This window comes from Agelaius phoeniceus, chromosome 6 (genome assembly GCF_051311805.1).
Source record: "Agelaius phoeniceus isolate bAgePho1 chromosome 6, bAgePho1.hap1, whole genome shotgun sequence".
NCBI lineage: Eukaryota > Metazoa > Chordata > Aves > Passeriformes > Icteridae > Agelaius > Agelaius phoeniceus.
In genome coordinates, this window is record NC_135270.1 from 1,035,171 (window position 1) to 1,061,889 (window position 26,719).

The 26,719-nt window shown below is 51.4% G+C and overlaps 1 protein-coding gene and 1 long non-coding RNA gene across 2 annotated transcripts; both read left to right on the plus strand.

Annotated features, from left to right (window-relative positions):
- The first annotated feature begins 4,571 nt into the window (after window positions 1-4,571).
- Window positions 4,572-11,757, plus strand: LOC129121091 (SWI/SNF-related matrix-associated actin-dependent regulator of chromatin subfamily A member 5-like). The gene is made up of 10 exons (XM_054633977.2): window positions 4,572-4,732; window positions 4,821-4,973; window positions 6,220-6,356; window positions 6,815-6,959; window positions 7,345-7,464; window positions 7,698-7,808; window positions 8,347-8,460; window positions 9,079-9,201; window positions 10,475-10,607; window positions 11,567-11,757. Exons 1-10 carry the CDS (start codon window positions 4,637-4,639, stop codon window positions 11,740-11,742), a joined length of 1,308 nt encoding a protein of 435 aa, XP_054489952.2. The 5' UTR covers window positions 4,572-4,636; the 3' UTR covers window positions 11,743-11,757.
- Window positions 11,758-13,055: 1,298 nt separating this feature from the next.
- On the plus strand, window positions 13,056-21,874 carry LOC143694279 (uncharacterized). Its single transcript, XR_013182628.1, has 2 exons — window positions 13,056-13,416; window positions 16,633-21,874. It is a non-coding gene; the product is annotated as an uncharacterized LOC143694279 (long non-coding RNA).
- Window positions 21,875-26,719: the final 4,845 nt, after the last annotated feature.

Below are 26,719 nucleotides of genomic sequence, written 5' to 3' on the forward strand. Positions count from 1 at the left end.
ACCTGCATTCAGATTTTGATGTTTAGTCAGAAACATGTCATAAGTCAAGAGACATTGTAATTACCAATGGATATTCTTTACCAAGGTGCGATTATTAGTTTAATTTTTAATTTTTTCAACTTTGCTCATTCTTACTTAAAGGAGTTTAAGTCTTTTCATTTTCTTTTTGTAACTAACATTTAATATTCCACATCTGGTTGCCAAAATGGAAAATGTGTATTATTTGCTTACAGTAGAGGTGGGAATTATTCCTTGCCATAGCACTGGTATGAAGTTTGTTTTAAAACATGAAAGATCCATTTTAGATTCCTGAAAAGAGGTATTAAAATTTCTTGTTAGATATTGCTGATTGTGATTGAAAACCACTCCATTGAATTACAGTAGAGGGAGATGAAGGACATCTTGCAGCAATGAAAATGGTTGCAAATTTAATTAAAACATTAAATTATTGTTGGAATAAAGGTCATAATCATAAAACCTAATTGAAGGAAGTACATTAGCATGTACCCTAAGGTATCCTTTCCATTTCCAAATATCTATTACATATTTGACATTTGAAGAGGAAAGAGGTTCCATTTTATCTGGATGGATGAACGGCGATGGGGAGAAGTGTTATACATAATACAGTGTAAGAGCCCCATTTTTCAAAACATCATTTGCTCCTTGCATAGGTGCAACACTCTGATTTTATGTCTCTGACTGAGGAAATTCCCCTTATTTATTGAGCATCATGGACCTGCATAGGGCAGAGGACATCATATCATGTACTTAGACTTTTCCCTGTGGAAAAAGTGGAACTTAACTCCCTTTAAATTTGACAAAGCCTCAGTTACCAGCTGTCACCTTGTTACCTAGGCTGCCTTTGTGAGAGATGTGTTGCTGCCTGGAGAATGGGATGTCTGTGTAACATCATATGAAATGCTTATCAAAGAGAAGTCAGTATTCAAAAAGTTCAACTGGAGATACCTTGTTATAGATGAGGCCCACAGGATTAAAAATGAAAAATCAAAGGTAATTTATTTTACACTAAGCAAGAGATCTGTGTGGGTTATTTAGTTGATGGTGTAGGGACTAGTAATGTTTAAATATATATGTTTGATATTTGGACATGTCTCACTGTCCTTCAGTTATCAGAAATTGTAAGGGAATTCAAGACTACCAACCGACTGCTATTAACTGGAACTCCACTTCAGAACAATTTTATTTACATGATTTTACATACAACATTTTACATACAAAATTACATGAACTCTGGGCACTTCTCAACTTCCTTTTGCCAGATGTCTTTAACTCAGCTGAAGTAAGTCTTTTGTTTCTGAATCAAATTAATTTTGCTGGTTTTCCCAATTTGAAAGTAGACCTGGATATGTATAGTTAGTGGTATCAGTTACTGATAAGTGATAGATGGAGTTGGAAATGTTTGTTATAAAGCTTTTCATAAAATAGGCCAAATAAGGTCATTTGTTCTTTTACTTCCTGGCCATATGAGAGTTGTATTTGTTCACCATTGTGATGCTATTGTACCTTGAAAGGAAGCCTCTTATAAACCAATGATTTTGTTGATACAGGATTTTGATTCGTGATTTGATACCAACAACTGTCTAGGGGATCAAAAACTGGTGGAGCGCCTTCCTATGGTGAGTCCTTTTGCCTTTTATACAAGGGTTACATTTACCTAAGTTAAATCCCAAACAGTTCTTCTAATACTTCTTATGATAGACTATTAGGATGAGAGAGATTATTCCACAACTTTTCAGTCAAGCAAAATTAAGTCCAAGGACACAGAACCATGTCAAAGATCATTTTGACCTAATCTTTGAGTCTTTCAAATAAAGCACATGTATATCCTATGTATAGCAAATAATTTCTCCATAGAGGTTGCTTTTTTTTTTTCAGATTGTCTAACACTAGATCATGTATCTGTGATAGAGAATATCTGCTCTTTGCTTCATCCATTGACCTGATCAGTGTTTCAGTTTCCAAAATGCATTTAATGGTGAACCTCTTTCAGGTGCTACGACCATTCCTTCTCCGTCGCATCAAGGCTGATGTGGAGAAAAGCTTGCCTCCAAAGAAGGAAGTTAAAATTTATGTGGGCCTCAGCAAAATGCAGCGAGAATGGTAATTAATGCATGTGCTTGACTGGGCTGTGGTTCAGGCTCAGAAGGAATGTGCTGTCTGTGACTTGGAGGTTGTGTAGAACTCAATTTATTCTCTCTGGTATACTCCCAGTTTATTCCTGTTTCTTTCTGACACTGCTATGACAGAACCATGCATGTCAGGGAGATTTACCTGATTAAATGAAGAGAAGGGTGAGCTTTAGACAGTATTTGTAGCCTAAAGACTTATGAAAACTTGCTTAACTTCTTGCTTAAAGGAGAGGAGGTTCAGGAGGAACCTTTTTGCTCTGCACGACTCCTGGATGGGAGGGTGCAGCCGAGGGGGTCATCAGCCTCTTCTCCCAGGCAACAGAACAAGAAGAAATGGCCTCAAACTACACCAAGGGAGGTTCAGGTCAAGCATCAGGAGGAATCTCTTAATGGAAAGGGTTGTCAAGCATTGGAATAGACTGCTCAGACAGGTGGTGGATTCACCATCTCTGGAGGTATTGAGGAAACAGCTGGATGTGGCACCCAGTGGATGGTGGTGTTTAGCCTAAGGTTGGAACTGATGATCTCAGAGTTCTCTTGCAACCCAATCGATTCTGTGAGTCTGTGCTACATTTCTGACTTGCCCAGAGGCAAAAGAATGACACCCAAACCATGTCCCATGGCTGCCATGATGCTGAGGGCAGGTTCTGTCTCCCACAGGCTTTTCCTGGCTTACATGTATTCAAACCTTTCCTCCTCCTCCCTCTGCACCAGCAAAAGATGCAGCTTGTAAGTCATCCCCCAGCTTCATTTTAGAGTGAACAGAAGGGTTTTTTTCTTTCCGTGCTGTAGGTATACCCGAATCCTGATGAAGGATATAGATATCCTGAACTCAGCTGGGAAGCTGGACAAGATGAGACTGCTGAACATCCTGATGCAGCTGCGGAAATGCTGCAATCACCCGTACCTCTTTGATGGAGCAGAGCCTGGCCCACCTTACACAACAGACATGCATTTGGTCACTAACAGTGGCAAAATGGTACTTCTAGACAAATTGCTGCCTAAGTTGAAAGAACAAGGTATACATCTCCTTTCTGGGGTTTTGAGAGGTTTTGGTTCAGTAATATTTTTGTGTATTCTGAGCAAAACCCAGCGGACTTTAGCCAGGATTACTGTTGGTTTCTAGTATGATACCAGCTTGGATCAATAGTCCATTATGGCTTTTTGTGTTGAAGTGTTTTGATTTCTTTTTTTTTCCCACTTTTTCATCGCAGCTAAGTTCACACCATAAAAACATCATTTGATTGGGGCTTTAGATTTTCTTTCATAGTTTTCTTAGCTATCTGAAATATAATTATGTAGTATTTTAGCCACGCCTTTGATTTGCCATGAAGGACCATTTCAGATTCAGAGTCCTCCTACATAGCTCAAGTCAAATCCTGTGTGAAATGTTGGTCTTTCTTGCTGGATGTGATTTTGAACAGTACCTGAGGTTTTTCTGTGTATTCTATAAACACTCAGACATGGGGGAACTCTTGAGTTGTTTTAAAGTTATTTGAGCTTTGAAATGGATTACTGTAAAAGTCACTTGCAACAGAGTTTTTGACACTGGAATAAATTTTTAGCTCACTATTTTTTGAGTATGCTTACAGTAGTAACTTTGCTAAAGAAGTTGGATGTAGGTTTGTGAGTGGGGACACTTTGCAGGAAAACAAAACCACGTCCAAACCTCAACCTTCTGTAGTATAGAAGTAAACTGTACTTTGTATCTAGGTATCATCCAAGCAGCTGTGACTGTATAACTCAAGACTGAAAACCAAGCAATTCAGTGGTTACTGTGCTTTTTTGATCTTGGTTTCTTCCTGATATCAGGTTTATTGATGAGGTGTTGTAATTAATACTGGACTGGTCTCAAATCAAATTAGCATCTTAAACAAGAGAGTTCAGTATTAACCCTTGAGTCCAAAGGACAAAAGGAAGTAGAAACTTTGTTATATCCTGTGTTTTACTTAAATTTCTCCAGTAGACTGGAAATGGCTGAGTGTATATGCATAAAGTACTGAACCTTTTCTTTTTTTTTTTTATTTAAGTTGTTCTTGGCAGTAAACTGACAAGTACTTAAGAAGAATTCACTTTATTTCTAGAGATCTTAAATCCAAAACAATCAAATACTTCAAAATTTTATTATTTATACTTGATAATGTTTTTATATTTGTGTTACCATCTTACTCTGCCATGTCTGGGAACTTTTTCTTGAGGAGTACAACACAAAATGAAAAGGAGAAGCCAGCCATTAATTAGACAGTGACATATCAGGGTAAGACAAACGTGTCCTATGGCATGGATGTGCTGTGGCAGCAGCAGCTGCAGCCCTGCATTGTAGTTTGGGTCTGAAATTCAAACGACTTTTCTTCTTAGTACATGGAATTGCCCTCCTTCCTTTTCTGGTAGTGCAGACTTAGAGAGTTTGTTTAATCTTACATTTTGGTGAAAGCATAAGAAACCTTTTTACCCAAACAGGCTCAAGGGTTCTAATCTTCAGGCAGATGACAAGAGTTCTAGATATTTTGGAAGATTACTGTATGTGGAGAAATTACGAATATTGCAGACTGGATGGACAAACTCCTCACAATGAGCGACAGGTATTTACAACTTCAGGGATTGTATTTATGTAAAAATACTACTTGTAAAACATTTTGTTTAACTGATACATTCTTTTCATTGATTTAGGCTTCCATTAATGCATTCAATGATCCTGACAGCTCAAAATTTGTGTTCATGTTGAGTACACGAGCAGGAGGTCTTGGAATCAATCTGGCTACTGCTGATGTTGTAATTCTCTTTGATTCAGACTGGAATCCACAAGTAGATCTCCAGGCTATGGTAAGATTCCAGATGGAAATTATGGGGTTTTGTTTTTCTTTTTCTCACAGTACTTTGCTAGAAATGTGTACTTTCAAAATAAATTGGTATTTTCCCATTTTAGCACAGGAGCAGGATTTGTAAGACTAATTTTCAGTTCAAGTGCAGCTTCCACTGTGTGGAACCATTAGTCCTCAGTCACATTTGGGTTATACAGTGTTTTATGTAGTGGGAAATGCTGGGTGTGTGCTACACCTCATAGTATTGTTTAATGCAAATAGCCTACTTGAGTAAGTAAAAATGAATTAAATCTAGGTTGTTAATCCCAAAACTATAAAGCTGTTGTGGGGAGTGGAGGTGAATGTGTTTTCACTGTTTTTCCTGCGATCTTGAAAATGAGATAAAGAAAAGTTGAATTAAAGTTTTCAAAAACTGCTTTTATGGTGATGGTAATGAAAGGATCTCATTTTAGTAACTATCCTTAGGGGTTTTTTTAAGTAGATGTGGATGCATCTCCATCCTGGATACATGTCAAGGACATTAGTGACCACCTAAGAAAGCAAAGCTATCTAAAAACTGCCAGTGGATTTTTGGATTTTTGGTTGGGGTTTTTTTTGGTTTTTTTTTTTTGACAAATGAGGCCTTTCAGAGAGAAGTCTTGGAAATGTCTTAAATTATTTCAGTTAACCTGTGGGTCTCAAGTACTCTAGCAAAAATCACTTCAAAAGAATGAAGGAACTGGTGTCTAATAGCTCAAATGAGGCAGTACCAGCTACCACTACAGGTGTGTGTTGAGAATACTGATTCTCACAGTGGTTCATGTTTCACTAGTCAGGAGAGGCAGGGTTATTGTATTTTTCTTGAACTATTCATGGCACTACTGAAGGATTTTGAGAAAGGCAGCTTTTGGTCAGCAGAGAGATGATTTCTTCATGCTTTGATTCTACAGAAGGTTGCTTAAGGTCAGAAGCATCCAAATCTTCTCCTCTGTGTGTGATTTAATGAAAAACCCCAAATCCTGCTGTTTTTTAGCTATGACACATAGAGACACACTCACTGTCAGTGTTATTGAAAAAAAAAAACCCCAAACCTGCAATGTAGATAAAAATGTAATATCTTGGGTAGCCATGGATAGCTGTAAACATTTTAGTAACCTGTGCTGTTCTGTTTTGTAAATTTGTGTGCTGTAAATAATGAAAATCTTAAACCTCATTATGTAGTCATGCTGGAAGGCAAGTGCTGACTTTTTTGTTACTGTTTTGGGCAGGATCGAGCGCACAGAATTGGGCAGACCAAGACTGTCCGTGTGTTCAGGTTTATTACAGACAATACCGTGGAGGAAAGGATAGTGGAGCGTGCAGAAATGAAACTGCGCCTGGATTCCATAGTCATCCAGCAAGGCAAGTATTATATGAAGGCACTTCGGATCTAGGATGAAATTCCCTTCTTCTCCCATTGTAAATCATGGTGGAATCAGCCAGTAAGAACCAGTGGGAGTGTTGCTTTTGCCTCATCTGAACTCTGAAGGGAGTTCATGTGCAAAGGCCTCATCCACTTGGAAATTTGTTTTACTGTAGGAGTAGGCATTTCCTCACTAACTTTTTGCTTACCTGCCTAGTGGGATATAGTCAGATTTGACTTTTTAAAGCACTCAGTTTCTTCTTTCACTTTAAATTTAAATGAATGCCTTTCCTTTTTCTAATAGACAGAGAAAAGTAAGGTAACCTTAGTTGACTTGCTTGGAATCAGTAATATGTAGTTTGTATGTGGAAATATAAGGGGGAGAAAATCCTGTATTGCTCCTTCCATAACATAAACTCTTCAGTGAGTTGCTATCCTCAAGCATTTTTATCTTTAGGAAGATTGGTGGATCAAAACCTGAATAAACTTGGAAAGGATGAAATGCTGCAAATGATCAGACATGGAGCAACACACGTGTTTGCTTCAAAGGATAGTGAGATTACAGATGAAGATATTGATCACATTTTGGAAAGAGGGGCAAAGAAGGTGAGAAGGTTTGAAAAGGGGAAGCTCACCTGTAGATTTGAATGTGATGGCAAGATAGTGAGTCTCTGGATGATAACTTGGTTCCAAGCTGGAGAGAAAAGGGGTTTTTGCTGTAGAGGGTTTTTGTGTTACTCAATCGTGTCTGTTTTTTCTGATGTTGTCAATAAGATGTTTTATAGTCAAGTACCTTCTAGAATGGCTCCTCTTCTTTCTGGCAATGGGATGTTTTAAAATGAAGTACCTTTCAGAGTGGCTCCTTTCTGGAATGAGGTGTTTAATAATGACGTGCCTTCCAAAATGGCTCCCGTTCTATCTGGGAATGAGATGTTAAATAATGAAGTACCATCCAAATGGCTACTATTCTTTTCTGTATCCCCTGTCCAAGACTGCGGAAATGAACGAAAAACTTTCAAAGATGGGTGAAAGCTCCCTTAGGAATTTTACTATGGATACTGAATCTAGCGTGTATAATTTTGAAGGGGAAGACTACAGAGAAAAACAGAAGGTAATGTTTTAAGTTTCTTTTGGAGGAATGCCCTGAATTGCATGTTTTAGTCATACTTATTTAAGAGGTATTGAGTAAAATACAGTGTCATCTATGAAAATAGTTTAAATAACACTTATAACACTTATAATGAAGTAGATGTAGATCTAATTTTACATAAAACTTGTAGCTGGTCTCATGATCTTGCAAGACATAATTTTTGGTTTTGGGGGTGATGGGTTTTGTTTTTATAGTTGGCATTTACAGAGTGGATTGAACCACCTAAAAGAGAAAGAAAAGCCAATTATGCTGTGGATGCTTACTTCAGAGAGGCTCTTCGAGTCAGTGAACCAAAAGCACCCAAGGTGAGTTGACTAATCAAAAGAAATAAATTTTTTCAATATGTATGGTAAATGGCTGAAGCTCTAAGCAACAAATAGGTCTTGAGTCATAAAAACTGCTCTGTTCACTTTTATAAAGTGGAGGGACTATCTAAATTTAGAAAAAATTTCCAAAAGACTTGAGACAAACTTCTGTGAGAAAAAATAAGAACAGTATGAAACTTGTAAGACATTAGGGAGGCTAAGATCAAGTTTTTTCTGGTTCTTATTTAAGCAGCTGTAAATTTTCCTGTGGAAGATTAATGCTTTAAACACGTGTGACTTTTTCACCAGCCACCTCCTCCCAAAAGACCTCTCTTCCCCTTCTCTCACTGCTCTTTTACTTTTAGAATTCTTTGTGGTGGTTGGTGTGTCTTGCATGGTGTGACTTTTTTCCCCCCAAGTTAAGACAGTGCATTTTTGTAACAATAATGCTTTTTGTTTGCTCATAAACTTAAATTACTTCTTACAAGCAAGCAGATTCTGGATGTGAAAGGGAGCAAATGCAAGCTTTGTGTTTCAGGCTCCACGGCCTCCAAAACAGCCAAATGTACAGGACTTCCAGTTCTTTCCTCCTCGCCTGTTTGAACTGTTGGAAAAAGAGATTCTCTACGACAGGAAAACAATTGGTTACAAGGTAACTGAAGAATTTCCTTGACCAGAGGGCTGGAGCACCTCTCTTAGGAGGAAAGGCTGAGAGTTGGGATTGTTCAGTCTGGAGAAGCAAAGGCTCTGGAGCAACCAAATTGCAGCCTTTCAGTACCTAGAGGGGGCTTGCAGGAAAGCTGAAAAGGGACTTTTTACAAGGGAGCAGCTTTAAACTGACAGAGGGCAGGTTTGGGTTGGATATTGGAAGGAAATTCTTCACTGTGAGTGTGGTGAGGCACTGGCACAATTTGCCCAGAGAAGCTGTGGATGACCCACATTCCACTTGCTTGGAAGTGTTCAAGGCCACGTTGGACGAGCCTTTGAGCATCCTTGTCTAAGCAGAAGGTGGCCCTGCCCATAGCAGGGGCTTGGAAAAGAGGTGATCTTTAAGGTCCAGTCCCTTCTGTGTTATTCTCTAAATTCTTGCAATGGAACAGTTTAATGCAACAGTAGGAGAATAAGTACTTTTCCAGCCTTTCACAGTAATTTAAATGAAATAAAATCATGTTCAGCTGTCGAAGCTATTAGGTTATATTAACAAAAAGGTGACAATTAGTAATTATCTGTGAAAAATTAATTCAGTTTTATAAAGTGCAAAACCTTTCAGGTACCTCGTAATCCTGATCTCCCAAATGCAGCCCAAGCACAAAAGGAAGAGCAGCTTAAGATTGATGAGGCTGAACCTCTTAATGATGAAGAACTAGAAGAAAAAGAGAAACTTCTAACCCGGGTATTGTCGGTTCTTCAGTGAGACTGAAATCAGCCAAAGCTTGTTTTGTGTTTCACAGCATTATGGGAGCATTTCTTGGTCACTGATCGGCATGTGCCGTAGTTAACACATCTGCACAGTTTGGTTCAGACTGAAAAGAGTTTCCAGCATTAGGTTTGTCATAGGCCTATGTCATAGGATATCTTTGAGGAATGTGCACCAAGGATTCTCCTGAATCCTAGTCTGGCATTCACTATAGACTGTGATGTCTTTCCATGAAACCTTGCAGAATGGCTGCAGAGCTGGGTGTGCTGCATTCCACATGATTTAATGCACATATTCTGCCTCAGTTTCACACCCTTATGGAAGTGAATCTTGGGGTCTGAACAGTCAGTTTTCCTAAACCACATCTGGTAGTGGATAGTTCCCCTCACTAAAAGAGGGTGTGAGCTGAATAAGTATATAATTAGGAAGCCTGTATATTTAAATAATTTAAAACCAGGTGAATGCTTGATATGCCTTATTTGGATATTTTATTTACACGTTGTATTTTGGCAGGGGATCGGAATTACAGGACAGGATTTCTTGCTTGCGTAGTAATGAGCTGGAACAGCTCACTGTGGAGACACCAGAATCACAGAGGTCAGGAATCAGTACAGTCCAGTAAGCTGTGGCTAAATCACAACATGGCTGGCAGAACTTGCTACTTCCCACTACTTGTAAAAGCTACTGGTAATATGAAATGAACCTACTTTAGCTCATGACTTCAGCAGTGCTACTTGTGTCTCTGCTGAAAATCACCATCACAAGGTGGCTTTAGTCCTTCTGAGGGAGAGTGACCATGCAGTGGTCACTGCAATGATGCAATGGCTGAGGGTGTCTGTGAGGCACTTGGGGGGCCTTTTTGACAAAACAAAAGCCATTACACTACTTTCACTTGAGCAATTTTTTTTTCTTAGAAAGTAATCCCACAGAGAGACTATTAGGAGGAGGGATTAATTTTTCAGCTGAAAACTTACCAGAAATTACTAGGTAAATAAAGAACTAGTGCTAGTCATTTTGCAGTATTGAAATAGAGAGACTACAGTGACTGCAGTATAAAAAGAGTTCTACTAAATTACAGTGACTGCAGTATAAAAAGAGTTCTACTAAATTAAACTGCAGAGAAAGAAAAGGTTTAACACTGTGGAATGATGGAAGTGTTACAGGCAATTTCAAGAAACCAGTTGAATCAAATTTGGAGATGGACAAATCCTGAACCTCTGTGCAATGTTTCCTCTTGATTGCTGTATAGGGCTTCACTAACTGGAATAAGAGAGATTTCAACCAGTTCCTCAAAGCCAATGAGAAGTGGGGCCGTGATGACATTGAAAATATAGCACGAGAAGTCAAAGGAAAAACCCCAGAGGAAGTCATTGAGTATTCAGGTAACTTAATTCTGTACTCAGCTCTGAGAGTATCTAACTCTGCTTGGCTCATTTGAACTGCCTGAGAACATGGTAACATCCTACTGCTGAGAATTTCTTACACTGCTGTTCTAAGATTTTTGGGGTAGAATTATATTGATGTATTTTGGATCTGCTGCTCTGTCTTTTACCATCATTACCGCCTGCACAACTAAGGCTGTACTAAAATGCACACCTAAACTCCTGCTGAGCCACTTCACTGTATCCTGAATCTAACTGGGTAGCACTGTCTTCAGTTCTTGTTAATTTTTGCAAAGGGAAATGCTGAGAAACACTGCTTAGCTGAAGAGATTTCCCTTTTCCTTGTATTCATTAATGAGAAGTTAACCTTTACCTCCTCCTCGAGAGCAGAACTCAGTAAATACATCACGATTGAACCTACAGCCACCACTGGTAACCTGAGTCTTAACCTCGCATTAGAAGAGATTTTTTTCCACTGTAGTGTAGCTGCAAAGTCCTGGCACTACATTTCTAAAGGTACAGAGCAAGTTGAAAATGTGCAAAAATCTTGTACAAAAACCCCTTATTTAAACACCTAATGGTCTTTCAGGCACTTGCTTGTCTTCGGGCACTCAGTTGCCCTCTTGCTTCTATTGATAAAACTGTATTCTGTTACATCCGTTTTCATTTGAAGAAGCTTTGTTTCCTTTGAGGAGACTGACACACAAAAGTCTTACTGGCCTGTATTGTACCTCACTTAAACTGAAGATTCCTATATCTACCCTCTTCAAAACAGCATTTGTACTACTGCAGCACATGGTAGCTGGAAGGGAAGGTTTCTTACCAGCTCAAGGCATGTCTGTTGTTACACAGCAGTAAGCTCTGGTAAAAGGAAGGAACAGCTAACGTCCTTTTTTTAAGGTTAAACCCCTGACTTTTACAATGCATGATAAGATACTAAGAAGTTGTTCTTTTCTTAGCTGTGTTCTGGGAAAGATGCAATGAACTCCAAGACATAGAGAAGATCATGGCTCAGATTGAAAGAGGAGAAGCTAGAATTCAGAGACGAATCAGCATAAAAAAGGCTCTCGATACAAAGGTGGGTTTGCTCAGTTTCTTTTTTTTTTTCCTGGTGCCAGTGAGGGGAGATGCATGACCCCTGTCTGACCAGTGCTGCTGATGTATGAAGACATCTTGGGCATGACATTGGTCTCTTTGCGTAACACTCAGCAATTTCTTCCTATGGCTTTTCCATCCCATGGAAGTGCTGTGATGACACCCTTAGCTATGGTCTACCCTGGTGTTTGTAACAGTCTTCTGTATTACAGCACACAGTTCAGAGCGCTGTGTAACTCCACATAGTACAGGCCTTGGGGAGGAGCACAGTTCCTTCTGGACACGTGGAACTGAAATTAAGAGAGAGAGAGAGAAATGGAGAGAGGGGGATGGAGAGAGGGAGAAATGGGGGAGATAAAGGGATGGAGAGGGATAGAGAGAGGGAGAGAGAGAAATGGAGGAAGAGAAGGGAGAGAGGTAGGTGGGTAGAGCAATAGGGGGGAGAGAAACATAGGAAAACAGGTGGAGAGAATTGGAGTAAAGTAGAAACAGGTAGAGATGGCAGAAGACAGAGGGAGTTAGAAACATCAGATTAGAGAGCACTTAAAAAAGACTGATCCAACAGTCTTGGGGAAGGATGGGAGATAGACCTTTTAACATTTCTGCTTTTGTCTCTTTCTGTGGTGCATCATATCCATCCCTTCCATAGCTGAACCAGTGGGTCTGGACTTTCTGACAGGAATTCAACAGAAAGCTTTTTCAATCTTTTGTCCCCCTAGAAGCAGCCCAAGTTTTTGGGGCAATCCATCTCAAAACATTTCTGTAAAATTTCCTTTTGGTTCTTGATGCTGCTCAGGGCCATCAGACTGACACAAAACCCCCTCAGTCATGTCCCCAGCCCCGGTGGAACGGCCGAGCTCTCTGAACTCCAGCCTGGCACTGTCCCACCGTAATTACATTGCAATTGTAGATAGAATTGTGGCAGGTTCTGGGCCACTGGCTTGGAATCCTCCTGAATCCTCAGGGCTGACCATGGCATTTGTCTGTACTTTCCTGTCCCTGGGGCTGATCACTCCGTGCTTCCCAAGGGACAGAGCGCTCGTTCTGCACGGCTCCTTGGAGCTGAGGGTGCCTGCCCACACTGAGAGATGGGTGAGTGAGCGACGCCGTAATGTTCAGGTGGGTTCGGCTTATCTAGTTCGGTCGGGCTTATCTAGTTCGGTCGGGCTTATCTAGTTCGGTTGGGCTGAACGCGGTTCCGTCGCGTTCTGTTCAGTTCACCTCAGCTAAGCTCGGATGGATTCGGCAAATCGCGGCCAGAGTCGGCCGTTCGGGTAGGCTCGGCTGTTGTCGGCTGCTGTCGGCCAGACTCGGCTGTCGTCGGCCACACTCGGCCAGACTCGGCTGTTGTCGGCTCCACTCGGCCACACTCGGCTGTTGTCGGCTCCACTCGGCCACACTCGGCTGTTGTCGGCTCCACTCGGCCACACTCGGCTGTTGTCGGCTCCACTCGGCCACACTCGGCTCTTCAGCCCTACCTGACTCTGCTCCGCGCTGCAATGGCGGCCGCTGGCAGGGCCCCGCTCCCCGGCCTGAGCCCCGGGAGGGGACAGAGCGCTGGGACAGCCGCCTCAGCCCGGCTCACCCTGTCCCTGCCCGCCCCCGCGTCCCCCGGAGCGCGCCCTGCAGCGCAGAACGCGGCCTTTGGGCCAGGAGCGGGGACAATGCCCTCGGCTCGGCAGCAGCGCCGGGAGGCAGCGGGCGGTGCCCTCAGGTGAGCGGCCGGAGGGGAGGGAGCTGGGCCGGGGGCACCGGGGCCGGGGGCACCCACAGGGGGCCGGGGCTGCTTTGGGCGCTGCTGCGTGGGACCCGCTGCGGGTGGCACGGCTCTGTCCCGGGCCTTGCGGCTCTCTGGGATCGTGTGCCGTGGAATGAAGGTGGGGCTCGTCCCAGCTGCGGGAACAGCGTTTTATTGGGTGAGAAACAGAGTTCACTCTCTAGAATTTTTACACGTTTGTTAAGGGATAAAAGGCAGCGCTGGGGTGCTTGGCTGTTTGCCAGGAGCACCCGGTTCCCTTAAACCGTGTTCTCTAGATTCTGTTCCATTGCAGTGGGGTGTGCATATTCATTAGAGTTTATACATATTCCAAGAGTCCTTTTCAGTTTAGATGTTCTTTTGCTTGGTTGGAACCTTCGCGCCATCTTGTGGATTAAACCAATATACTTTATTTCTTCCTGTGGTGCCATCCTGTTTTATTTTCACTCCCTCGTTATTTGATAACGAGGGTCAGTAAATTTTTCCTTTTTTTTTTCAGTGCTCTGGTTTCTGTTTCTGTTATCTTGTGTTTCAGATAAGATTGTCCCCAGCTGTGGGAAATCACCTCATTATCTGACACCATTTTCTGAGTTCCTTACGTGTAAAAGCATTTGAACATTTCACAGTCTCTATTATAGTATTACAGTCTAAACTAGTGTCTGTTACAGTGCTGTTTATGAAAGCTGTGCAGTGCATACACGAACTGACAGATGATCCTTGATCCAGAGCAGTAGTTACAGACTGTCCCCTCTTGGGAGTTTTGTGCTCAATAACACCGTGCCAGAGCTCAGACATAAATGGCAAGGGCAAGAACTGCATTTGTTCTGTTCCATTCTGGGCTGGGCTGAGCTCTGTTTGCCGGGAAGCAGCGGGATGGGTGTCCCTGTGCCCACCCCCCTGGGTCCCAGAGAGAAGCTGCTCCTGTGGCTGCAGCTGAGGGGCACTGGGAAACCTGAACGGTCCTGATGGAAACCGATGCCAAACCGGGTTTGGTTGGGTTTGGGACTTGCCATTTTCCCCTGATGCGTGGGTTTTGCCTTAGGAAACAGGAACTGGGCACCAGGACATTTTGTTAGCCTAGAAGGGAGGAGTTGGTTTGTATTTATTTCCTGAGGCACCTGGATCGATTTGGGTCTCAGTTGGCACCCGAGAGCCTCCTCTGTGTCCTGGGTGGGGTGGTGGCTACCAAAGGGGTAAAAGGTGGAGCAGGAGGGTGGGTGGAGAGGAGAGCAGTGGCTCTGTGGGGATTTGCATCTGGAAAGGGCCCTCAGTTTCCTGGCGGGAGTCCTGGAATCAGAGCTGAGAGTCGCTGAGCAGTGAGGATCGTGCAGCTGCAGCGCGGAGAGTGCAGAGGCTGCAGTGGGCATTGTCTGCTCGCTCTCCTGATGTCCCATCTCTAATGCTGGGCTGGCACCCAGGCACCTCCCAGGGCTGCACAGCCTCAGGGCAGGGGTGGTTTGTAAATGTTTTAAATGCTGCAGCAGCTCCCTCAGGCTGGATGAGTGTGAGGATATCCAGCTCTGCCTTAGGGCTTGGAGCACGGCAAGGGTGCAGGGCTCACGGTCAGTCTTGTTTAAACACTTGTAATAGCAAAACATTTTAAAGCAGAGACTGTGAGGCAATAACAAAGGCGAGTGTGTGGCAAGGATAGGTCCGAGGTGTCTTTATTAAAGATCCACACTGCTGGATGTTGTGTCAGAGCCCTCTGGGGACAGAAGGTGTCCCCAGAGCTTCATGAAGCCCTTGTTTCCTGCTGGCAGGGCAGGGGGTGAGCCCAGCCTCGGGGGCTGTGTGGCTCCTCCTGCCTGGAGCAGGGACAGCCCGTGGGGCTGAGCCCCAGAGGTTCAGTTGCTGGAGCAGGTGGGGATCTCTTTGTGCCTGGGAATTGTCGCTGCTGCGTTCCTGTCCCAGCTGCAGGGTTCCCTCAGAGCCCGTGCCCTGCAGCAGCACTGGGAGCTCCTGGGCTGGGCAGGGAGCAGCTCTGGCCTGGGGCTCTCAGTGCCATCAGTGCCCATGGAAAGCCAGCTGGGTTTGTTCTGCTGCCATCGGCCTCTCTGCTGTGCCAGCCTCGGTGCCAGGGCACAGAGCTGTGGGAAGGCTCCATCCCATCTGTGCCAAGCGCTGCCAGCGCTTCCAGCAGCGCTGCTGGGGCACCAAGGGCTGCCTTTGGAGCCTGGCTGGCACAGAGGGTGACACACTCTGCCCTGCAGCACCCAGCTGCATCCCACAGCTGCACAGTTCAGCCAGCAGGGAGCAGAGTCAGCTCTGGGCCCAAACCAGGCTTTGTCGCCCAGAGAGCCCCTGAGCTTCCTGAGGCAGCACACAGATGTGCCCTGGCCTTTGGGGCTCATGGTGAGGGCTGCCAGGGGATTGTGATAAGGCTGAGCTGGAGCTTTCTTAGAAAAGCCATCAGCTGTAAGGAGAATCTCTGGCAAACAGGTGGCTGGGGCACTGGCTGGGAGCAGGTCCTGGCCTTTTCTCTTCTTTTCTTTAAGCTGTTCTTAAGAGGAGCCCAAAACTGCAAAATGGAAAGGAAGGGGGCTGTGGGGGTGAAAGTTGCTTTGCATTTTTTGAAGTGTTGCTGTGGATTTTGGTGTGTCAAGTGGCACTACCAAAACAGCATTGGAATAACCAAACTTCAGGACTCTGCGCTTAATTCCTTGAATGTGTTTGTGTGGGTGCAGGAAATGCCAAATCCCAGAGCAATTCCATGTCTGTAACTTCAAGTGCAACATCTTTAAAAGCAAGTGCTCAGTGTGGGCTTTCCATGTGGGTGCAAATGGCCCAAGGCCTTTCTTGTGTCCCAAAAGCAAAAACCCTTTCCCTGGGAGGTTTTGGAGGGGATTCTCTTTGGGATTTCTTGTGGTGCAGCATCCCGGGTGTCCCTTCCTTTGTGCCAAGTCCAATGGGAAAGGATGGAATGGCTGCCACGTGGGCTCTGGGATAAAAATGGTTCTGTTCAAATGAGGCAGAGAATGCAAGATGAAAAATGAGCATCCTTTCATTGTCTGAAATAGTCAGGAATAAAAGTGCTGGCAAAGGACACGTTTGTGTTTGAATTGGTGTCACCTCTCCTGGGTAAAACCCCATAGTGAGCCAGCAGAGCAGAGCTAGGAGAGCTGGGATCCTTGGACTTCCACAGTGGACTTAATTTTCTTTTCTCCTCTCTTTCAGGGCAGGAAAAATCATCCAACTCCTCCCATGTTTGCCCGAAGCTTTGGTGTTGGAGCAGCCAAAGGCAAGAGGCTTCAGCAGCAGGGCTCTGCGCTGGAGGGCTCTGGTCCTGCCCACGCTGTGGGGTGAGTCAGAGGGACACAGGGCTCCCCTTTTCCTCTCTGCTGGCATGAGCTGCCATGGCAATGCCATTGCTGCCAGCCCAGCCCCAGCTGTGCCTGCTGGAGAAGGGCAGAGGTGCAGAGGCAGTGCCAGAGTTCCCTGGGGCTGCTGGAGCTGTGGTGCTGGCTGTGCCCTGAGGGCAGCTTGGGCATTGTCTGTGCAGCCCAGGGCTGCTCTGGGCCTTCCTTGGGGAGCTCTCAGTGCATGCCCAGCTCTGCCAGGGCTGGCAGCCGCTGCAGGGCTGGGTGACAGCCTCTGCTGGGGCTGGGGGCAGGCACGGCCCTGGCACAGGGGCAGGGGCAGGGCTGGCAGCATTTGGGAGCCGTGGGAGCAGAGTGAGGGGTGGTGCTGGGCACAGGGGTCAGCCTGTGCTCGTGTCAGCACAGCCCTGCAGGGCCCTGGCATCTGGGAGCAGCTCCAGCTCTCCTGGGGCCCAGGGATGGGCTCTGAGGGACTGGCTTTGCCTGTGCCTTTCCAGGGCAGCAGGAACAAGGGCAATGTGGTGCCAGAGCTGGGGCCCATCAGGCTGTATTTCCCTCTGGGAAAGCAGAACAGACTCTGGGCTGAGCTGAGTTTCCTGCAAGGGCTCAGAATCCAGGGAAAAGGGAGTTCAGGAATTGCATCTGCTGCTGGGAACATTGCCTTAGGCTTGCTCAGTTTGTGTCTGTGAGCAGTGGGCTCTGGGCTGGAGAGGTGCTGTTGGCAGCAAAAGATGGAGTCCATGCTCTGCAGGGATGTGCAGGGAAGGACTGAGTGGGAGGGAAGGGCAGTATTTAGAAATGAGATCAGCATTTCTCCCAGAACTGGGGTGCAGCAGTGATGGGGGTGGTTGGCTTTGCTCTGGGCCTTGTTATTCCTTGTGCAATTTGCAAATTCTGCTGCATGATTTCCTGTCCAGTATCTTTCTAACAAAAACTGACAGAAATTGAGGTTTAGGAGTAGAGCTGAGGTCCATTCACTGCACAATCTTGCCAAGGCTGGAGGACTGGGATGATGGCTGCTCTCAGCAAAGGCCACTTCTCAATGCTGTGTCAGATTTGCCTCAGTGCCGGGCAGGAAAGGTGAGGGTTTGGATCAGGAATTGTGCAAACAAGGCCTGGGTGTGGTTGATTTGTTTTGTTTTTCAGTGAGCCAGGGCTGGCACAGGGAATGGTGCAGGTGCTGCTCTGGCACCAGAGCTGCTGCCCTTTGGAGCCATGTTCAAGGTGTGACCATAGAACACTTTGGGGGCTGTTTTCAGCACTCTGGGTTTCAGAACTGCTGTCCCCAGCCCGTTGCCAGCCCTGGGACATCTGCTCTGCTTCCAGGCTGTCCTTGCTGGAGCAGCCTGGTCCCTGCCGTGCCCAAGCCCTGAGACACAGAGGGAGCCCTGTGCCCAGGGGCCTTTGGCACCTTGTCAGGAAGGTGGCAGCAGCCCCGGGAGCAGGCTGGAGGTGAGAACTGGGTGTTGGGAGCTGAGGAGTGCTCATCTGGGCTGGGGGGAAGGGGCAGGAGTTGCCATGCCCCTGGAGCTTTCCTGCTGGCATGGGGCAGCACAGGGAGCAGCATTCATTGTGCCCCTCCCACGGGCAGTGCTGGCCTGGGTGTCTGTGCTGTGCCACCAGAGCGTGGCACTTGGCTGCTGTCACTGCTGTCACTGCCAGCCCAGCTGGGGGCTGTGCCCTCCTGCCAGCCCCAGCCAGGAGCTCCAGGGGTGCCTCTGGGCCCTGCTGGGAGCGTTTGCTGGGAATGTGCCCCATCCCTGGGAGCGTCCCTTTGTCCCTGGGCTGCCAGCCAGAGCTTTGGGCTGCTCAGGCTCAGGCTGGGACTGCCAAAGGCACCGAGAGGGAGCAGCACAGGGAGGGTGCTCAGAGAGGGGCTGGCAGAGCCCAGCTGGCAGGCTGGGCTGGCTGCTGCAGGTGGGGCTGTGTGCACTGCAGGCAGGGAATGTCCCCTTCCCTCAGCAGCCCTGCAGATCCCAAGGGCTCCCAGAGCAGGATTTTATTCCTTACCTCCCTTTGTGGAGATTGATTCTCCACATTGCCATGAGCAATTCTTGGATTTCTCTAGGAGCAAACCTCCCAGCAGAGCCAGATTGCAGCGGAGGCCAGAGCTATGTTTGGAGCAGGGAGTGCTGAGAGCTGCGTCTGCCTGTGCTGCCCCAGCCTGAGCACAGGCACAGGGAACAGCCTGGGCAAAGGGATTGGGGCAGTGGCTGATGCCCAGGGAGAAGAACACAAACCCACAGCCCTTCAGCCTGACAGTCCCCTCCACCCAGAGCTCAGCACACATCCTCACAGGGAAGCCCAGCAGCTGAAGGGAAAAAAAACCCACAGAAGAAAAAGGTGATTTATTGTGCTGTAAAGTTCTTTCAAGTTGTTATTAAAGCCCAACCAACATTTGCTCTTGATTTTGGTTGGGTGAATAACGAGCAGTGGGCACAGGTGATGCCATTCATGTGGCTGAAAACCTGGTGTGATCTAGAGGGGATCCAAGAACTGTTTGTGTAGGGCAGTGGAATGTGAGGGGATGTCAGGGGCAGTGAGGTGGCATTTTGGAGGGAATTGCTGAGGTCATTGAAGGGAGACGAGCAGACAATTTCCCTGGGAAATCCCAGGCCCCTCGGGCCCACAGCCAGGACTCTCCAGGGCTGAGGGGGCAGCACTGGAGACTCCCTGTGGCCTCCTTCCTTGGCAGCAGCCAGCAGGGAAGGGAGAAGAGGATCCCTGTGGGATGAGACTGCAGAGAGCGAGCAGAGGAGCAGCCTCGGGCTGGAGAAAGGCCAAGGGACCAACACGGTGGCACCAGGGCACCTGTGAGGAACAGAATGGACACTTGGAGGCCACATGGAGGTGAGGAGTGCATGGTTTGGGCAAAATGTCAGTGAATCTCCAGAGAGATAAGGAGGGGATATTTAGGAGGGAAACGCTGAGGTGATGAGTTCACTCAGCCTGGCACAAGGTGTGTTTGCACAGGCTGGGGCCAGAGGTGGGGGTCAACCCAAAGCCAGCCCTGCTCAGCCTCTAAATCCCAGGATAAGATGTACAGGCTGCCCACTGAGGGATTAAAAATACATAAAACTGAAACCAAGAGCATTAATGAGATTCTTGGGAATCCCATTAACTTGTTGGCAGAGCTCTTGACACAGTTTGGAGCTTTGATGACAAGAATGCATTTCTTTATTTGGATTATTCACTGTGTGGGATAGGGGGTTTGTTTGGATTTTAAGGCCCTCATGGTGGCCCTGACACTGCTCAGGAGCTGGTAGAGAAGCAGAGTCAGAGCTCCTGGCAGGCACAGGGTGTTTTCCCCCATAGTGGATTGTGGAGCAATTGTCTGGGACCCGGATTGTCCCTCTGGGTGATGCCACTTGCTGTGGTTTGTATCATTCCATCCATTTAATTCCCAAAACTTCTCAGCCCAGGGGTTGGAGCTGACAGGGCAGGACAAAGATTGTTCTCTGTGTGGTGCCCAGATTTGGGGTTCCCTGTCAGCTGTGCCAGTTCTGATGAATTCTACCCATAGCCCCAAATTCCCTGCTCCATCCCCGCTGCAGTAACCTCCCAGTGCCCCATGGAGTGTGGGCATTCCCATGCAGAGCTACTGCCTTGGACAGCAGCTGTGTCAGGAGCCAGCAGAGCTTCCAAGGAAGCTCAGCAGCACAGGGCCAAGGCCAGGGTTCTATTCCATAGAAGTGGCTGTTGAGAACCCTCAGCCCAGTGGTGTCCCTGGGCTCACTGGCCAGAGCTGCCTGGAATGGAGCCCATTTCACCCCCCTGAGCTCCAGGATGGAGAAGATCCAGTGGATGGTTTAGAGCAGGAGAAGGCAGTGGCCAGATGTGCTCCCAGCCTGAGCTGAGGCAGCCCCTGTGCCCAGGGGGGGACATCTCTCCCTGCAGAAGCTCAGCTCCTTTCAGAGCCTCAGCAGGGGCCTCTACAAATTCTTTTCTCTCAGGAAAGGGATGCACAGCTTTGTCTTCAGCACACCTCCAGTGGCACCTACCTGGGAAAGCTTTCCATCACTTCTGCACTTCCAGCTGGATCCCTGAAAAACTCCGAACTCCATCCCACTGATTTTCAGGTACCTCTGAGGGCTGCTGCCTGGGATTGAACATCTGTGGGGGAAGATGGCCTTGGCTTTGATGCTGCTGATGGCCGATGGCCTCAGGCTGGGGAGGAGGGAAGGGATTTGGGGTGGCTGGGCCACAGCTGGCAGCTGTGTGGGAGCTCTGAGCCAGGAGTTGCTGCTGAGCCCCTCTGCAAAGGGCCCGTGCCTCCATTCCCAGCAATGCCAGCTGCTCCTTGGGGTCCTGCTGGGCTGCTGGTGGTCTCTGTCCGGGCTGAAGCATTTCCAGGGGCCTGCTCAGAGCAGCCCCTGGCCCAGGAGCCACAGTGCAGGCACAGCTCCTCCCCTGCAGATGCCAAAGACACGAGGTGCTGCTGCCTTTCAGGAGCTCCTGGCCTCCTCCTGCCCTGCGCTCCCAGCCAGCTGGGACACAGCCAGGGAACACCAAGGAGCATGGCTGGCAGCCAGCAGGAGACACCGAGGCCCCTGGGCCAGAAAAACAGCCCTGGCCTCAGCAGCCAGCATGGTTTGGAGCTGGCAACACTCACCTGCAGGCAACGCCCCCCGGCACTCTCCAGAAGAGCTTTGGCCACGGAGCAAGGTAACCCTCAGGGCTTGTCTTGTTGGCTTCTTCCTGGGGAAACAAAGGGACATTGTGGGAGCACATTTACAGCTGCTGGGGAAATCCTGGCAAGGGCAGAACAATCAGGGCTATGGGGAAGAGTTTGGTGCTGCCATGTTGAGTGCCAGCCAGTTCTGCCCCACAGCCATTGCAGGGGCTGCTGTGCAAAGCAGCAGTAGCAGAAGGGAAGGAGCTGCATTTGCAGAGGAGTTCTCTTAGTGGCAGCAGTCATTGCCATCCCACACAGGGCCTTTGGAACAGCCCTGGGATTGGCTCAGGTGTTTGGAGCAGAGTGCTGAGAAGGCCAAAATTCTGGGTTTGATGCACAGCTGGGCCAGTCACTTCTCACATTGGACTTGATGATTCTCACGGCTCTGGAAATAAAGAACAAATCGTTTGCACTGGTTTTTTAACCCATGGGGTTTTTCCTAGCGTTTCCCTGGGGCTCCAGTCCCACCCCAGGCACAATGGCAGCGGGAGCAGCAACGCCTCGGCCCCAGCGGCCGTCCCAGAGCGGCTGCTCGTGGCTGGGAAGCTGCAGCCCCCAGCAGGGGCTGCGGGCACGGAGCAGGGGCTGCGGGCGCTGGGGCTCGTAGGGGAGCGCGGCGCTCGTGGCGTTACCGGGCCGGGGGGGCTGCGGGGCGGCGCCGTGTCCGCCAGGGGGCGCCCCGCGGGGCGGGCGGCGGCGCTGAGCGAGCGGCGATGCCCATGGGGTCCCGGGGCCGGTACGGGCGGTCTCGGTGTCCTTCCCGCTGCCAGCCGCGATCCAGAGGCTGCTCCGGGGAAGCGTCGTCCTCCTGGCGGCCATGGCAGCGGCACGGCACCGGCTCCCTGCCGCCGCAGCCGGAGCGTGCCTGGAGCCCCGGCGAGACCCAGCCCCGCGCTGGCCGCAACCGGAGCGGCAGCGCCTGTCCCGGAGCGGCTTTTCCCGACCGCAGCGATAGTGGTCCCGATCCCAGCCCCAATCCTACCTCGATTCTCTGGCCTTGGCACCCATACCCTGCCCGCCGAGAAAGAAGCAGCTCGGCCCAGCTTCCACAAGAAATACCGGCAGGACCAGGATACGAATTCCCAGGCCTAAATCCCCATCCCCGTCCCGGTCCCAGCCGAGCGCCGTGGACCCCGCGCAGCACCAGCAGCAGCCCCCGATCCGGATCTCCGCACAGCGCTCCGACCGACGCTCCCGCCGCCTCCCGGGATGAGCATCCCGCGCAGAAAACGGGACAGGCGCCGATCCGCCGGGATTTATGGGCGGGCGGGGGGCGGGGGGGAGGCGGGGCCCTGGGGGCGGGGCCGGCACAGGTGCGAGGGGCGGGGCCTGCACAGGTGTGCGGGACCCCAGTGCGGCTGCGCGGGGCGGGGCCTTGGGGGATTTAAGGCGCGGGGAGGCCCCGGCGGAGCCATTTGCTCCTCGGCGTTGGGTGAGGGAGGTTGCTGCCGGCCGGGGCCCTATATTTCTTTTTCTCTGCGTTTCTTTTCTCCTGCGTTTCTGTTGTGTTGTATTTCTGTGTATTTCTCCTTTCTACCCTCCCTTCCACCCCTCCCCCACCCCCTACACCCTCCCCCCCCCAAACCCCCCCCCTCCCTCTCCCCCCTAGCCCTCCCCTCCCTCCCCCCCTACGGCCGCCCCTCTCTCGTTCTCTACCCCACCTACCCTACCCTACTTTCCCATCCTCTGCCTTCCCTCCCCAGCCGGACTCCCCCCTGACCCCGCTCCCAGCTCCCCCTTCCCCCCCACCAGTCGCTCCCCACCCGCCCTCAATCCCGCTCCTTCCTCCAGCCTGCCTTCCCCCCAGCCCCGTCCTCTGCTGTCCTGCACACCCCGATCTCTCCCCACCTTCTTCTCCGTTCCCCTGTTCTTGTTTTCCATTCCCCACTGTCCTCCTTTTCTCGCAGCCGCGGGGCTCGGGGTGCCGGGCAAGAATAAAGCCCTGAGGGCCGGAGCCCGGCGCCCCCGGCCTCGCTGGGGTCCCCACACGGGGCCGGAGCCGCTCTGCGGGTCCCCCCATTGCAGTCGAACACACCGCCCGACACCGCCGGGGCTCCGGCTTTCCCAACATCACACTGGGGGGGTCCTGGGGCGGGGGGCCCGAGTTACAGGGGCCCCCTCATTAGGAGGGGGTCCCAGGGGGGAGGGGGGTTTAGGAGGGGCCCCCTCGTTAGGAGGGGGTCCCAGGGGGGAGGGGGGTTAGGAGGGGCCCCCTCCGGAGGAGGGGGTCCCTGGGGGGGGGTCGGGGAGGGCCCCCTCCGGAGGAGGGGGTCCAGGGGAGGGGGCGGGGCCTGGGGGTAATACCCCCCAGGCCCCGCCCCCTCCCCTGGACGCCCTCCTCCGGACGGGGTCCCGCCCCGGCCCCCTCCAGGGACCCCCTCCTCCGGACCGGGGCCCGGGGGGAGGGTGGGGCGGGCGGGGACAGCACGGCAGGGGACGGTCGTGTGTCGGGCAATTTTTTTTTTTTTACGTGTGTTGACGCTGCAGAGCGACGTGCCCCCCTCTACGTCCCCCCCACCCCACCCTCCCTCCCCCCCTCCCGGGCCCCGGTCCGGAGGAGGGGGTCCCTGGAGGGGGCCGGGGCGGGACCCCGTCCGGAGGAGGGGGTCCGGGGAAGGGGGCGGAGCCTGGAGGGGGATTACGCCCCCCCAGACCCCACCCCCTCCCCTGGACCCCCTCCTCCGGAGGGGGCCCTCCCCCACCCCCCCCCAGGAACCCCCTCCTCCGGAGGGGGCCCCTCCTAACCCCCCTCCCCCCTGGGACCCCCTCCTAACGAGGGGGCCCCTCCTAAACCCCCCTCCCCCCTGGGACCCCCTCCTAATGAGGGGGCCCCTGTAACTCGGGCCCCCCGCCCCAGGACCCCCCCAGTGTGATGTTGGGAAAGCCGGAGCCCCGGCGGTGTCGGGCGGTGTGTTCGACTGCAATGGGGGGACCCGCAGAGCGGCTCCGGCCCCGTGTGGGGACCCCAGCGAGGCCGGGGGCGCCGGGCTCCGGCCCTCAGGGCTTTATTCTTGCCCGGCACCCCGAGCCCCGCGGCTGCGAGAAAAGAAGGAAACGGGAGGACGGGGAGACAGGAGAGATGGGGGTGGTGAGGACGGGGAGGGAGAGGGGTCGGAGTGACGACGGAAGCGGGACAGGAAGGGAAAGGCCGAGGGGGGACAAGAGGGACGGTGGAAAGAGGAGCAATAGAAGGGAGTAGTGGGGAAGGGACACGACAGGAACGAGTGGGGGGAGTCGGGTTTGGGAGGAGAGGAAAGGAGCGTTTTAGGGCGAGAGGGAAGTGGGAGAAAGAAAGGGAATACGCGGGGAAGGAAGGAGGGCTAGAGAGAGGGACAGAAAGGGAGGCCGAAGCCTCCGCGCCTTACCTGCGGAGCCCGCACACGGAGCTCCCGTCCGCACCGTGCTCTGAGTGAGCAAATGGCGGCCGAGGCGATTTCCGGGATCTAAAACACCTCGGCCCCGCCCCGCGCAGCCGCTCTGGGGCCCCGCACACCTGAGCCGCGCCCGCCGTGCACACCTGAGCCGGCCCCGCCCCTGGTCCCGCCCTTTGTGCCGCCTGGCCCCGCCCCCGTTCTCTCAGGCCCCGTCCCTTGTGCCGCCCGGTTCCGCCCCTGTCCCCGCCCCCTGTTTTCAGGCTCCGCCCCCCGCACCGCGTTCCCCCGCCAGGCGGGGGCGCCGCGCTCGCACCGCGCTCCGTGTCCGCCAGAGGGCGCCCTGCGTGGTGCCGGCCCCACACGGCGGCTCCGCACCGGGGAACGGCCGCGATCCCGCACCCGGCAGCGCCCCGTGCCCGCGGCCATCCCGGGCCCCAAACCGGTCCCGGGCCCGCTGCCGCTTCCATCCGCCCGACGGGGGAGAGGCGGCACCGCCCGGCACACCCCAGCGGCGCTCTGCCCGCCACCCCCGGCCTCGGTGGCGGTGGCACCGTCGCATCGCCCCGTGCCCGCGCTCCGTGGCCCCGCCCCTCGCACCTGTGCCGGCCCCGCCCCCCTGTCCCCCCCGGTCCCGGGGCTATCGCTCGGGAGCCTCGCTCGGCGCTGTGCGAGCCCCGCCCGACGGCTGCTCCCGCCGGGGACCGCTCGGAGCCTGGGCCGCTGCGGCGGGGCCGTGACCGCGGCCCGGGCTGCGGGGGCCGAGCGCTGCCTGGCTCTGCCGGGGGGCCCCGGGCGGTGCCGCCTCTCCCCCGTCGCCATCGGGACTGGCATCGCTATGGGGCGGGAGGGGCCTGGCTCTCCTGAGCCCGCAGAGCCCCGTCCCGGTGTCACCTTCCGTGTCCCGGCGCCGCGGGCGGGAGTGGCGGGCAGGGAGCGGCAACCGTCGGCCGCGCCTTCCCGTCCCGCTCCGTCGGGCCCGGGCTCGCCGAGCCCCGGCCGGGACCCGCCCAGGCCCGGGGACACCGCGGCTCCCGCCCCGCCTCCTGCCCCCGGCACCTCCCCGCCCGCCCGGCAACGGCCCCGGGGCCTCCGGCACCCGAGACCGCGGCGGGGGCTGGGCCCGAGCCCCCGAACGCCGGCCCCACGGGCTCCGCAACGCCGCGCTCCCGGCTCCTCACCCCCCGCCCATCGGCACCGGGGAGAGGCCCCACGAGTGTCCCGGCTCCGGGAAGAGCCTCGGCCGGAGCTCGGCCTCCGCTGCCGAGCGCCACGAGGGAGCGCCTGAGCGCTTCTCTCAGCCCCGAAGCCGCCCCCGTCAGGCCGGGGCCGGGCCCGGACAGCGCCGGGCCGGGGCTCCGCCTTCCGAGCACTCGCGCGCAGCATTTCGGCTCTGGCCCCGGGCCCCAAAATGCAGGACTCGGCCTCTGTGCTCCAGGCCTGGGCGAGCCTCGTTCTGCACCCCCGAAACACAGGGCTCAAGTCCCGGCTTCACAGCCCTCGGCCTGCCCAGCTGCGACTGGGTCCAAGTGCCAGCAGCAGAGCACTTTGTCCCTGAGCCCTCCTCACCTTCACCACCACAAAAAAAAAAAAAAAAACAACAAAAAAAACAAAACCAAAAAAAAAAAAAAAAAACAACAAGCAAACAACCCACAGGACTCCCGATTCTGAGACCAGAAAAATGCCCAATTTATTAGTCTCAGTTCACAGGGTGGTGGAATTGACTGCGGCCATCCCCACAGATGGTCACAGGGAATGGACCTCTCACACATTTGATTCTCCTGGGAGAACTGCTGCAGGCTAGCAAAAAACCCACCCGTGGCATTAGAAGGTAGGAAGCCTGCCCTGAAAGGATGCCATCAAATGCAGCCTGTCTGCAATACCGCGTTATCCCAGCA

Coding starts and splice junctions, on each gene's coding strand:
- LOC129121091 (XM_054633977.2), top strand. CDS start 4,637: ATGACAAGAGTTCTAGATATTTTGGAAGATTACTGTATGTGGAGAAAT. Junction 7,809..8,346: donor GTGAACCAAAAGCACCCAAG/GTGAGTTGACTA, acceptor TTTGTGTTTCAG/GCTCCACGGCCTCCAAAACA. Junction 10,608..11,566: donor GGAAGTCATTGAGTATTCAG/GTAACTTAATTC, acceptor TTCTTTTCTTAG/CTGTGTTCTGGGAAAGATGC.